The sequence below is a fragment of the Blennius ocellaris genome, assembly GCF_963422515.1.
Source record: "Blennius ocellaris genome assembly, chromosome: 2".
NCBI classification, from domain to species: domain Eukaryota; kingdom Metazoa; phylum Chordata; class Actinopteri; order Blenniiformes; family Blenniidae; genus Blennius; species Blennius ocellaris.
The window spans coordinates 27200930-27213316 of NC_137651.1; the positions used below are offsets into that span (position 1 = coordinate 27200930).

Below are 12387 nucleotides of genomic sequence, written 5' to 3' on the forward strand. Positions count from 1 at the left end.
TTTTTTTTAACAGATTCGGTGTTGTCGCGTAAAAGGGGCCTCAGTATCTGAACTGAAACGGGAAGTCAAGCATTGAGCTAATGATTGTAGCGTGAGAAAAATTTAGGAGAGATTAGAGCCAAATACCTGAGTCACACGCTCAGTGTGTGAGAGGTGGCGGCCGGCAAACAAACTCCTTCAGTACACTGAGACATCCACTGAGCCGTACGCCTCACCTGGTTATCATTATCTTTATATTCTGTTTTTAACAAAAAGGTAGCCAAGTTCAAGTTTAGTGCAGCTGATTAGATAAAAGGGGATTTTTTTCTCTGTTCGTACTCCATGTTTGCAAATTCATGCATTAGTTTACACTGTAAACCTTCATTTAGTGACAATCGGACCGGTTAACAACCATCGGAAAGAAAAAAAGTCTTTCAGCAACACTTTTCCCAGTGAAAACGTCAAATGTTCTTTGTATTTTTTTAAAATAAGCATATAAGTCTTATTTTGTAGCTACTTCCAATATATATCAATCGAATAGCAAATGGCATGCTGATAAGTGAAACCTGATTACGTGTGTACACACATCAGTTCTGAGTTTTAATGGGGTGTCGTGAGTTAAAACTAAGATTCTCTACCACATTCACCATGTGCACTGCAGCTTCATTTGCCTCCACAAACAGTAGCCACAACGTTTTCCTCCAAACTTGCAGGTGAAAAGGACGATGAGCAGAATCCTGTGAAGAAAGCTCTGTGGCGAGCGGAAATACGACCCAAGAATCTGGCGAAAAGCATGGAGGACATCACAGGACCTTTATCACCCCGTGAGCATTGTTATTATAATTGTTTAATTTATTTATTTCAATCTATTTGTTTAAATGTGTCCTATTATTATTATTATTATTATTATTATTATTATTATTATCAATATATTTGTTAATTTGTATTTGTTTAAATCATTATTATTATTATTATCAATATATTTGTTAATTTTTATTTGTTTAAATCATTATTATTATTATTATTATTATTATCAATATATTTGTTAATTTTTATTTGTTTAAATTATTATTATTATTATTATTATTATTATTATTATTATTATTATTATTATTATTATTATTATTATTATTCGTGAAAAGAAATACTTGTGAGATTCGTTTCTTATCATTTGCCACAGGACAAGAAAGACGACCCGACCCAGCTTCTGAGCTGAGACGCATCAGTAATGGTAAGAAGGTTGATATTTTTGGCAAATATTTAAGATTCGTTTTAGATTCTGACTCTCTTTTCTGCTCTTCAGTTTCATCCATCCCATCGTCGTCCTCATCCTTATTTTCTGACTCGGACCACCTGAAGAAAATGAGCAAATCGGTGCCGTCGTTCCTCCAGAATGAGGTAAAACATCATCATTAGTTTGGTTTTTTTTTAAGCCAAGCTGGATGAATCCTGCTCTGCTTCCTCGTGCACGGAGCTCGCCGTTCCTGCTGTCTGTGTTTCAGGATGCCGACGGAGGCAGCGATGCCGCGTCTGAGAACGGTTCCCATCCGGGACAACTGTCGATGGGCAGTTCAATGTCTAACATCAACAGATCCTCTGGCATGAAGTCTGTCTCCCCTGTACGTTTCCACACAGCTAATGCATGAGCTCACTCACTCTCTGCACGGAGGAACCGTTTCTGTGTGACGCAAACCTTCTTCAATGCTCCTCTGGGACTGACTTTTTCACTCTAAATAAAGGATATAAACACTTTTGTATGATATCTGTCAAAAAAAAAAAAAAAGAAAGTTCAAAAATGACCTAAATCGCAATTTGTAACTATAATAATACTTCTAAATTAGAATTATTTTCTCAGTGAAATGTTCAACCAGTCTGTTGCCACATCCTGAACAGCAACCGCACAATTTTATGCACTCCGATTATGACATTAGTCTAAAAAAAAAAAAATAAATAGTAACCAAAAAGAGATACTGTACATTTACATTGCACACATGACCTGCTGTGATTAGAATCACAAATTTATTATTATTGTTATTATGGAGAAATTGGAAAAAAGGTCAGTTGCTAACTAAAAGTACAAATATCTAAAGGAAAACTACTAGAACTTTTTTTTTTTTTAAACCTGATATTTCACCAAAGGAAAAGAGCGAAGTAACAAAGTACAAAATAAAAAACTAAAATTTCTTTACTTAATCAATACACAATAATTTTTTCATTGTATAATTTTTTTTAATAGTTATATTATTGTTGTTTGATTTGATTAATATTGATAATATAATGATAATAGAATTTAATTCAAAAAGAAAAATGGATGTTATTTTAGTGTTATATTTGTCAGATTGGACATAACAGCTTGACAGGAGTAGAGTCAGAAACAAAATTATTTCACTAATAAAAAACTGGAGTTTGTATTAAACACTTTGAATTCCACTTAAATATTTATTTTGGGACGTTTATCTTTGTATAAACATGAAGTTGTGGCAATTATCCATTATTAATGTAATGTCCTCATTCTTAAATTCAGATTTTTTTGGTACATTTTAGAGTTAAAAATAATTGAATAGTTTTATTACTCATGTTGTTTTTGTTGTTTTTTTAACTATAGAAACACTATGAAACTGTGCTGTGTCGGCAATGATTTTTTTTCACGTTGGTCCTGTTCCTGTGCGTGCTGGCTCAATAACCAAAATGTCATAGCTTCAGGTCTGAGACACTGAATAGAGCAGACCCATCTGCTGTTAACTCCACTGCTGCCTTTTTCACTGCATCAAGTCCCGATATAGACTTTTGGCATCAATCAGGAGTGTTACGATCTCTGTTTTAACAAACGAAATGCACCGAAAAAATGACAAATTAACCAAAAAAGTGAATTAATGACATTCTCTTGCTTTGCATCATGTGATTCCGTCGACCGTCTGAAGCCCATTTGACCCTCGTATATCTATCCAGTCATGTCGGATATCGTCACGCTCGATTGACGGATCCGTCTTCCCTGATCTCTCTCAGCTGAGTGGAAGTGTGACGACCATGTACAGCGGAGACTTTGGGAACGTGGAGGTTCAGGGACACATCCAGTTCTCCATCAACTACATTCACCGGCTGAGGGAGTTTCACATCTTCGTGGCCGAGTGTGGCGACCTGGCCGCCGTGGAGCCGAAGAGGGGTCGCTCTGATCCGTGAGTATCAACGAATACGAGTGTATCTGGGAAACCTTCGTGTGTAAACGGGCCCTTAAGGCCCCCGCAGACTCCCTTTAGAAAGCCTTAAGAACAAGACGGAAGTTCGGCAGTGACGTCATCAAGCTGCCGGAAAAAAAAAACTGTCGATGCTCCACAACACGGTGCCGAGCTCGCAGGCCACGCCCCCTCACGGTAGCCCGCCGGCAGGAGGCGAGAAATAAACTGTGCGGCTCAAAAGTGAAAACTCCTGTTCTCTGAACTGACTCCGTAATAAACGAGAGAGGCTTTGTACGAGCGCGATGTTTGTCCGGGTTTAACTGCAGGAGCTGACCGCTGTTGAGTGACGCGTTCAGGTGCATCGCGGCAATTTAACGAGCTGCGGCGCTCAGACGGTAGCGATGCTAGAAGCTAAATATGATTAAAATATGACCGATAGTTTCGGCACTGCCGACGCAAATTTGTTCGGCCAGAAGGAGCCCGCCGGCAGAAGTGACGTCATTTTGTTCGTCAGCACACCTCGCTGCCTAACTTTCTGCTTTTCTTATGGAGGATGAATTGGCCTTTAAACTCAACACCGTTTCTACTGAAATTCGGTCTCTTATTCATTTTATTTGCCTTCCTTCCATCTTTTGTACCCGATCTCTCCAATTCAGGCTCACAGGGTCCGTTTTAAAACGTTAATTAAAGTACAACTGTTTCAACTTCGGCTAGCAACGAGCCCGATTTCTCCTTCAGTGGCGTCAACGCGCTTTCTCGCACACTGTCAATGACGGCTTTCGTTCACGAGCTTCACGCGCGATCGGGATCCTCTCGTCTCAACGCGTCGACAAAAAAAAACACCCAAGCCTCGTGTTTCTGAAGGTACGTCAAGAGCTACCTGGTTCCCGACAAGGCCAACCTGGGGAAGAAGAAAACCTCGGTGAAAAAGAAGACGCTGAATCCGACCTTCAACGAGATCCTCAGAGTAAGAGCGCGGTCACTTTCCCACCCCGGCAAAAGGCTTCGCCTGGCGACAGACAAAAGCAGCCCACTCCTCTCTGTCCTCGCAGTATCGTGTTCGCATGGAGTATCTCCGCACCCAGACGCTCATTCTCTCCGTCTGGCATCACGACACCTTTGGCAGGAACAGCTTCCTGGGCGAGGCGGACGTGGATCTGTCCAAGTGGGACTTCGACCACACCCAGATGAACTACTTGGCCCTGAAAGCAAGGGTCGGTGCACATACACGCACTATTTCCCCATCAAATAGACAATGCTAATTTAAGTCTGCTCTTTCTTTTTTCTGTCCTGATTATATCACATGACGATGATGAGTTTTAAAAATTTTTTTGGGAGGATGACCTTTTTATGCACTGCTTCCTCTGTGTCAAGGCCACGCCCACTCTAGCTCCATCCAATGGGCGAGGAGAGATGAGAGTAGCCATACGTTTCCTGCCGCAGATCATCCACAGTGAAGGTCTGCTCACGATCACTCAAACTGTAATGTTTGTCAGAATTCTATATAATATCCAGGGCTTTGTTTTCCTCGCAAAAAACTAAGAGTTCATATCTTTGTGACGTTTTTCTAGACAGAGATTCTCTTCCATCCTTGAAAAGGGTGTGCAGGAGAGTAATCGTTTGATTACAATCTGCAAACTCACCTCTAGATGTCACTAAATCCCCACATTGCACCTTCAAACTTGATCAAACCTCCAGGAAAGCTCGTTCAGTCCGAGACAGTAAACTCTCAGTTCAGCATTTCTTCATGCTGCACCGACCGTATGGAGAATCTGTGATTTTGGTGTATTTTAAAGATGCAATAACCACATCAATTCACATTCACATTCTGCTGAGATCTCAACAACGGCCACCATTCAGGCAGCTTCATTTTTATTGTGTTTTTTTATTTCATCTTGACATCAATGCTATAATCCATCAGCTTAAACTGCTTATTCAGCATAATGCAGCTTTATAGGCTATATCGTTTTTCCTGTCAGGTGTCAGATTCTTGACTATTCTCTGTCATCTCTGTAAATCCACAGGTAAAGACGGCCCCAGCACCAGCGAGATTCACATTTGGGTCAAAGAATGCAAGAACCTGCCTCCAATCCGGGCCACCATTGATCCATATGTGAAGTGGTACGCACCGGTGTCCAGCTGAAGATTCATTTTGTAAGTGCTTGTTGTCATTGGACGTGTTTTGTTTTAATCTCCTCGTCAGTTTTATGCTGCCGGACACCAGCAGGAAGAGCCGCCAGAAGACGCGCGTGCTGCGCAGGACGGTGGATCCGGTGTTCAACCACACCATGGTGTACGACGGCATCCGGGACGTGGATCTGACGGAAGCCTGCGTCGAGCTCACCGTCTGGGACCGGGACAGGCTGGCGAGCAACCTGCTGGGAGGCCTGAGGCTCGGAGCGGGAACAGGTACGGCCGCACGCCATGCCAGCCATCTTTAATACGAGGGAGCTTGAGGGGGTCCAAATAGTCCCTCCTATCTCCTTTCCTATCCACTTTCCCTTAACCCTGGAAGTGTTTTGGTGGCGGCCACGGTGGGGAGCGGCTGACGTCACTAACCTTCACCGCCGTCGGATTATTGTTACATCACCGAGTGGAAGTGTGGCCTGACTGTCAAAGCAACGCCACCGCCTTTCCCTAACTCCTTTAGGAAGCCTCCTAACACCTCCATTCAACCCAGTGACGTCATCAACTGAGTTAAGGAAAGGTGGATAGGAAAGGAGATGGGAGGGACGATTCGGAAGCGCCCCGGAGGTAGAAGAGACTTTGAGCACTTGGCGAATGTTTTACGTGAGCATGGAATTTAGCACGCGCCACACAAAATCTTTAAGTCAATGCAGCCTCCGTGTGGAGGAGGTGGAGGAGTCGCAGCTTTGTGCTCTTCATGCATTTGACTCGATGTGAGAAGAGATGTCTGGAGGTGACATATCTGGTGAAAGGCTCAGAAAACCTTATCCGTCATATTGACTGTATATACTATTAGACAACAGCTTTTATAATATCATCTGTGTGACTCTCAAGGCTCAAAGTAACACATCATCATCCACACTCACATCTATGGTTAAACAAACAGGGATGTTTCTTGATTGTACGAAGAAGCCTGTATGTAGTGTGCAAAACACCGAAATCATAATTCAATATGTGCTTCGCTCATCCAAAATTAAAGCAGCAGAGATTTGACCTTGATCACAGGGCACACCTCCTCCGGTCCATCACACCGGAAACGCAGAGTGCTAAGTGTTAAAATACACAGCCTGTATTATAAAAGCCCAGTAGATTTTCAGTGTTTGTGACTGTGTTTGCTCTTCAGGCCGAAGCTACGGTGCAGCAGTGGACTGGATGGACTCCAGTCCTTTTGAGGTGGCGCTGTGGGAGCGCATGACAGCGTCACCCAATGAATGGGTGGAGGACGCGCTGCCGCTGAGGGTGCTGAACTCTTCCAAAACCAAACTCTGAGAAAGACCCTGGGAAACGGCTTCAGAAGGTCAATCCACCGACTGCAATTCAGTCCGGAAAAGCTTTTGAATGAAAAAATTGGAATAAACAACATGAATGTTGCAATCGAAGCCGAACCGCCTCAGGTTCTTATGTAAATACAAACGACAATCTTTAGACTGTGGGTTGTATCTCATCCTAGATCCACATATTGAAGGTTATGGTTGATTTAGTATTTTAGTTCATATTAACAACAAAAAAAATCACATTTAGTCGCCATGTCAAAGTAAAAATAAGGAGGAGACAAGATCAGCTGGCTATGTTAAAACTGTAGATTGTTTTCAAGTAGAATATTGTGAAACAATTCAGGTTCATAAGCTATTTAAACATCAGTTGGTAAGTCCATATGTAGGTAATCCTGCACACATTCATCCAAGCCACAGAATTCTCGTGTAAATATATGTGTGCAGGCATTTTCTTCATCTGGTGTGATCAAGTGTTTAAAAAAAAAAAGAAAAGCCACATCACTGTATTAATTCATATATATTTTACACACTGTGCACCTCCAGAAGCATTCATATACTTAAACATAAAACATCAGTTAAGTGCTATATACACTTACAGATTACCAGGTACTGATGGGTAATAATCCGAATTTTATCAACCCAACTGGCTTAAATGCAGCAGGTGTTGATTTCTGTGTAAAAATTCCACACTTGACCTTTAGGAAAAACACTTTCATTGGTCTTCATGCCAGCAGCTGGATCTCCTGAATTTTTTTAAACTTTTTTTTGTTATATCACATACTTTGACAACATTGCTGCACACAGCAGATGTGGTGTGTAGTTTAAGTTCTGTTGCGCTCAATTATAGTAAACTGAAATTATACATAAAAAAAAAAAAATGAAATGCATCTCTTTTGACTTCACGTTTTTTTATTGTGATGAAAAAAATGACAGAAATGACAGATTAACGTGTTGGGTTTTTTTCTCTACATGTTTTTAATTTGTTTCTCTTGGATAATAGATTCTACTGATTCTGATCTGAACAGTGGACATTTGTCAAAACTCTCATGGCACACAGATAAAACCGAAAACCTTTGGTATGGACATTTTGGGGAAAATGTAAAAGCTGTGCATTACATGAGAACACCCCATAAAATGTAGCTTAATTCAGTCGTGTCTATACGCGTATGTAACTGTGGGATCAGAAAACAGTTTCTCAACTTTTTACATCTTTTTTTTTCTTCCCCTGAAAAAGATCTGTTCCACCAAAAAGGGAGCACAAATTCATCGTTTTACAAAAGCATAAATCAGGATTTTTTTCAATATAATTCTCATAAAATCCCTGAATAACCTATAGTTTTGTTTTGTTTTTTTAATATAAAACACTGTTTTACATATTTTCCAGTCCCTGTCGCCACTTCAATGAACTACATGATTTATGTTGATTATTAAGTCGCATGCATTGCTGACCGCCAGGTCACGACGCCATGATTGTTTCATGCCGACGTCACACTGCAGCCACAAACGATCCCTCTTGTCACTGTTGTTTCTCATGAGTTGTGTAAAGTGTGTCGGACAGGCTTTGTCGGTGGCGCTCGGCCCCAGACACACTTGGAGGCGACGCTACGAGATGCTTTGCTTTCTCCGTCTCCAGTACACCACGAGGCCAGCGCCCAGGCCCGTGATGACGATGGCGAGTATGGCGACGCAGATGATCACCGCCACCACAGGCCCACTGTAGCCCTCGAGTGGTGAACCTGTTTGAACGGGAGGGAAGTAAAGCCGTAAGACCGCAGACGGTAATACTGTTTGGAGTTAAAAATCCGAGCAAGAACTAAAGAAAGGTAGTTTTTCAAAGGTCTGTTTTAGTGTGGAGGGGGTCCTTACCATAACCAGCTGGGGGAAGCTGAGACTCCGCTGAAAGAATCAAACACAATTATTAAGATTTGACAGAAATTACTTCTTATAGTTCTAACATTTTTTATAAATGACATATTTCAAGTATTACCTGACAATGGACATTTCTTTCTCGAGTTTGGTTACCTTAGCTTGATATAATACTATAGTATTATAGTAATAACGTGTCGTATTCTATCTATAGAATTATACTATAGAAATATCAATTTCTGATCGTGTAAAATCGGGATACACGTTATTTCAGCCTGATTTAGTGCACCTGCCAGAACAAAAACAACTGGTAAGTGATAGTGTTATTATTTATATAAATTATTGGTGTGATAAGTGCTTTTCAGAAGTACTATGAATCCCATTAAATTGGGGGAAAACGTGTGACAAAGAGATTAGCAAAAGCGTTTATTTAGCTAGAAATGTCACGTGTTGCTTTAACAAACGTGTTTGACAATGAAGCTTGATCTCAACGATGCACATTTTGACAGATTAATAATTTGATCTGATATCTAAACGTAGAATTGTCGCTCCACCCTTCTTAATGCACACGCGCCCTGCAGCAGGGCATCTAAGTTCTATCAGGGACGACGACTTTGTCTCGACACCGACCCGCCCTCATGTACGCTACGCCGCAGGAGCGATGTCCGTGGTTCGGAGATTCTTTAGAAATAATTGAGAACGGCGAAAGTAAGGCAGACTGTAAATTATTTTGCATTGAAAAATCAAAATGAGGTGAAAGATAGCTGTCGTACAATGCCAGCAGACATTTTAGACAAGCAGAGTTAGCCCGATGTCGCTCACTTGTTTGAGCTGTGGATGCAGTAGCGCCATGCTACATGCTACATGCTAAAGAGCGTCGGGGCTCACGCACCCGCGACGCTCCATGCGACGCGGCTGTGGCTCGGTTCGGTAGAGCGGTCATCTCCCAGTCGGAAAGTTGCAGGTTTGATTCCTAATCGCCGCTTGTCGAAGTGTCCTTGGGCAAGACACTGAACCCCCAACTGCCCCCAACGGGTGGATTTGAGCACCTTGCATGGCGGCCGCCTCCACTGGTGTGTGAATTTGACTGGCAATGTAAAGCGCTGTGGTGCTGCTCAAGCAGTTGGATTTATTGAGTTTCTCTCTGTTAAAAGCATCTAGAAATTTCTGGATTTGTTCCTCATTAGCAGGGTTTTTTTGATCTTTGACTTTTATTCCAAGGCCTTTAAAAGAGTATTCCAGCCAGATGCAGGGCTTGAAATCTTTGGTTGCTCCCTTTTAACTGATATTCTCTCCAAATCTGTACAAAGATCTCTGGTATGAGACTTGACAATAGTTGAGACTCACACTGAGGGAATGAAAGTCTCCCGTCGTCCCACTGTTTTCAAACATGGATTGACCAAAATGCTTTTAGCCATCAGGATGGAAAGACTTCGATCTCAAAGGACTGGTTCTATAATAAAGTTTCTTGCAATGTGGGAGCCATTTCTCACCTTTCTAGATGAAGTGGATGACAATTGAAAATTATTTGGACATCGTGACCCTGTGGACACTTGCACTTGTCCCATTGCATCTGTCATCTAACTTCCGTTTGCTTGAGTCTTTTTTTAATCAGTGTTTTGTTATATTTTGTGCTTTGTGTTTTGCTTTTTTTTGTCCATATGTTGAAAAATGTACAAATAAAGTTTTATTTAAAAAAAGAAAAGAAAAGGCCTAGACATGACTGGGTTGTATGTGGCACTACATAAATAAAGGTGAATTGATTTGAATTGAAAAGTGCTCTATAAGTGAGATCTATTTACCATTACGCGTGATTTAAGTATAACTCATACGCTCATTGACAGCCTCATAGCAGCAGTCCACTGAATCCCTCAAGTGTCGTGTCGACGCAGTTGCAGGTTCCACACTTTGCTTGACGCATGTAAACATTGGCATTGCAGATACACCCTTCATTCTGGGGTTAGATAATAATTGTCTATTTCGTCTGTGATAATATGGAAGTAGCATCTACCTGTGGTCTGTTTGCCAACACTGATAGGTCCAGAGGTGATGGTCGCCTTAGATGGTACTTCTTCGTCTTCGTCTTCTTCTTCGTCAGGGGCCTCTCTCCTTCTCCTCAATGGGTTTGGACAAGGCTATAGGATTTACATTGGAGCAAAAATAATTTTATCTCTGATTCTGTCCAAAGCTGAATGAGGACGGTCAAAGGAACGTGTAAGGATATAAAAAAAAGAAGAAGAAGAAGTGAAGTTGACTCACAGGCTTCAGCGAGCTACATTTGGCCGCCTCACAGAGTCTGGTGGTGCAGTGCAGGTAGAACGTGGAAACTGTCAGGTTTTTGTGCTCCACAAATCTGAAGGCCTCAAAGGAGAAGCGTGCCGTCTGTGCCTCCCCGTTGATTTCAATTTTAGTCTGCGAGTCACTCGGGCACCTAGGGGCAAAAAAGAAAAGAAAAAGAAGGAATGCATGGGAGTCGCTTTGAAGTGAGCGTGAAGTGAAAAGTGGCATTTTTCAATGCACCTTACCCCACAAAAAGGTCATATGCTTTCGCTGCTGTTGGATGTGGAGTAGTTGTTGCGTAACATCTGTCCAGCAGCAGGTAGAACCTATTGAGGACAGACGGACAGAAAGACAATGGTCAACGCGGGAAATGATTGCAGTATGTCCAGAGTGAAAATTGAAATACCTATTCGTCAGTTTTGTCGCTTTCACTGCAACGTAGATCTTGGTCTTCAGGTCGAGTCCATTTTGTGGGATCAACAGTGGTGTGAGGTAATCAATTGTCTATTCCACGTAAACCCGAAATCAAGTTAGAATCAAGAAAATTAAAGTAAATACAGATCATTTCAAAAGATGGAACAAAGCTTACAGCGTAAAGACCCATTCTCAGAGTGGTGATGAAGCTGCCGTTGTTGTCTTTTATCGCGAGCTTCACACCTGACCTGCATTGAGCGACAAAGGGACAGTAAAACATGTAGGAACCGGACGAAGAAGGGGGTTTTTTTTGGCCGGATTCCAGAAGTTTACTCACACGGCGAGTTGAGTGTTGTTGAGCAGGTACTGCAGGGGGTAGCTGCAGGAGTACTTGTATATGACTTGCTCACGGTAGGTGATCTGACCAGCAGAGGGGTCCACAGAATTAATGTTGCCGGAGATGTTGACAAAGGGGGTGTTTGAATACTGGGCGAACACTCCCGTCCCGACTGCATTGGTCGTCTGGTTACAGAGAGAGAATTTAGGAATTCCTGAATGTAATTCTGATTGTTTGCTTGGTGGATGCTTGCAGTGACGGCGAACGTTTGAAAGCAGAAAGAAAAGCCGCTGTAAGATACCTTGAAATCATGTTTGCAGATGGAGAAGGAGCTTCCATTTAGTGGGAATCTGAACATCAGAACCGGTGGTGAAGCAGTCAAGTTGGGCGTCCCGTAACATTCGGGAGTGGCGATCTGGTTGTTGAGGACAATCAGAGACTCGTTGTATCGGGCGTTGTACACCGGGCATAGGAGGATGAGGACTTCCATGTCCATCGTGTTGCAATTCACAGTCAGGTCTGAGTTTTCTGGTCGGAAGCAGAAGTAGAGGACGTAAATCAAAGCAGAGCAGATCTGAAAGTTACAGCAAGCAAAGAACATTTCGGGGCACATCACTAACCTGGGGGTCTATTTGTAGCGTCTGTCACACATTCAGCGGGTATTTGGGCAGTCGTCTCCAGTATCAGGGCAAAACATCCCACGATAATGAAAAGCCTCATTGTTGCAACAATTGGACCTGTGAGAACATAACCAGACTTTGGAAACTGTGGCTTTCACCAATTCTTCCCAAAAGAATAGTGCATTAAAGAAAAGAAAAGAAAAAAAAAACTTCTATAACATCCATCCTGTATGTGAGGTCACAGCAGTTTACGA

At 42.1% G+C, this 12387-nt stretch overlaps 1 protein-coding gene across 1 annotated transcript; it reads right to left on the minus strand.

Moving 5' to 3' along the window:
* Positions 1 to 8218: 8218 nt before the first annotated feature.
* Positions 8219 to 12009, minus strand: LOC308141010 (zona pellucida-like domain-containing protein 1; the record flags this gene model as incomplete). The annotated part of the gene is made up of 9 exons (XM_080511008.1): positions 8219 to 8352; positions 8483 to 8512; positions 9375 to 9504; positions 10742 to 10913; positions 11008 to 11088; positions 11169 to 11266; positions 11352 to 11424; positions 11514 to 11698; positions 11815 to 12009. 9 exons carry the CDS (start codon positions 12007 to 12009, stop codon positions 8219 to 8221), a joined length of 1098 nt encoding a protein of 365 aa, XP_080367134.1.
* Between the last annotated feature and the right edge of the window lie 378 nt (positions 12010 to 12387).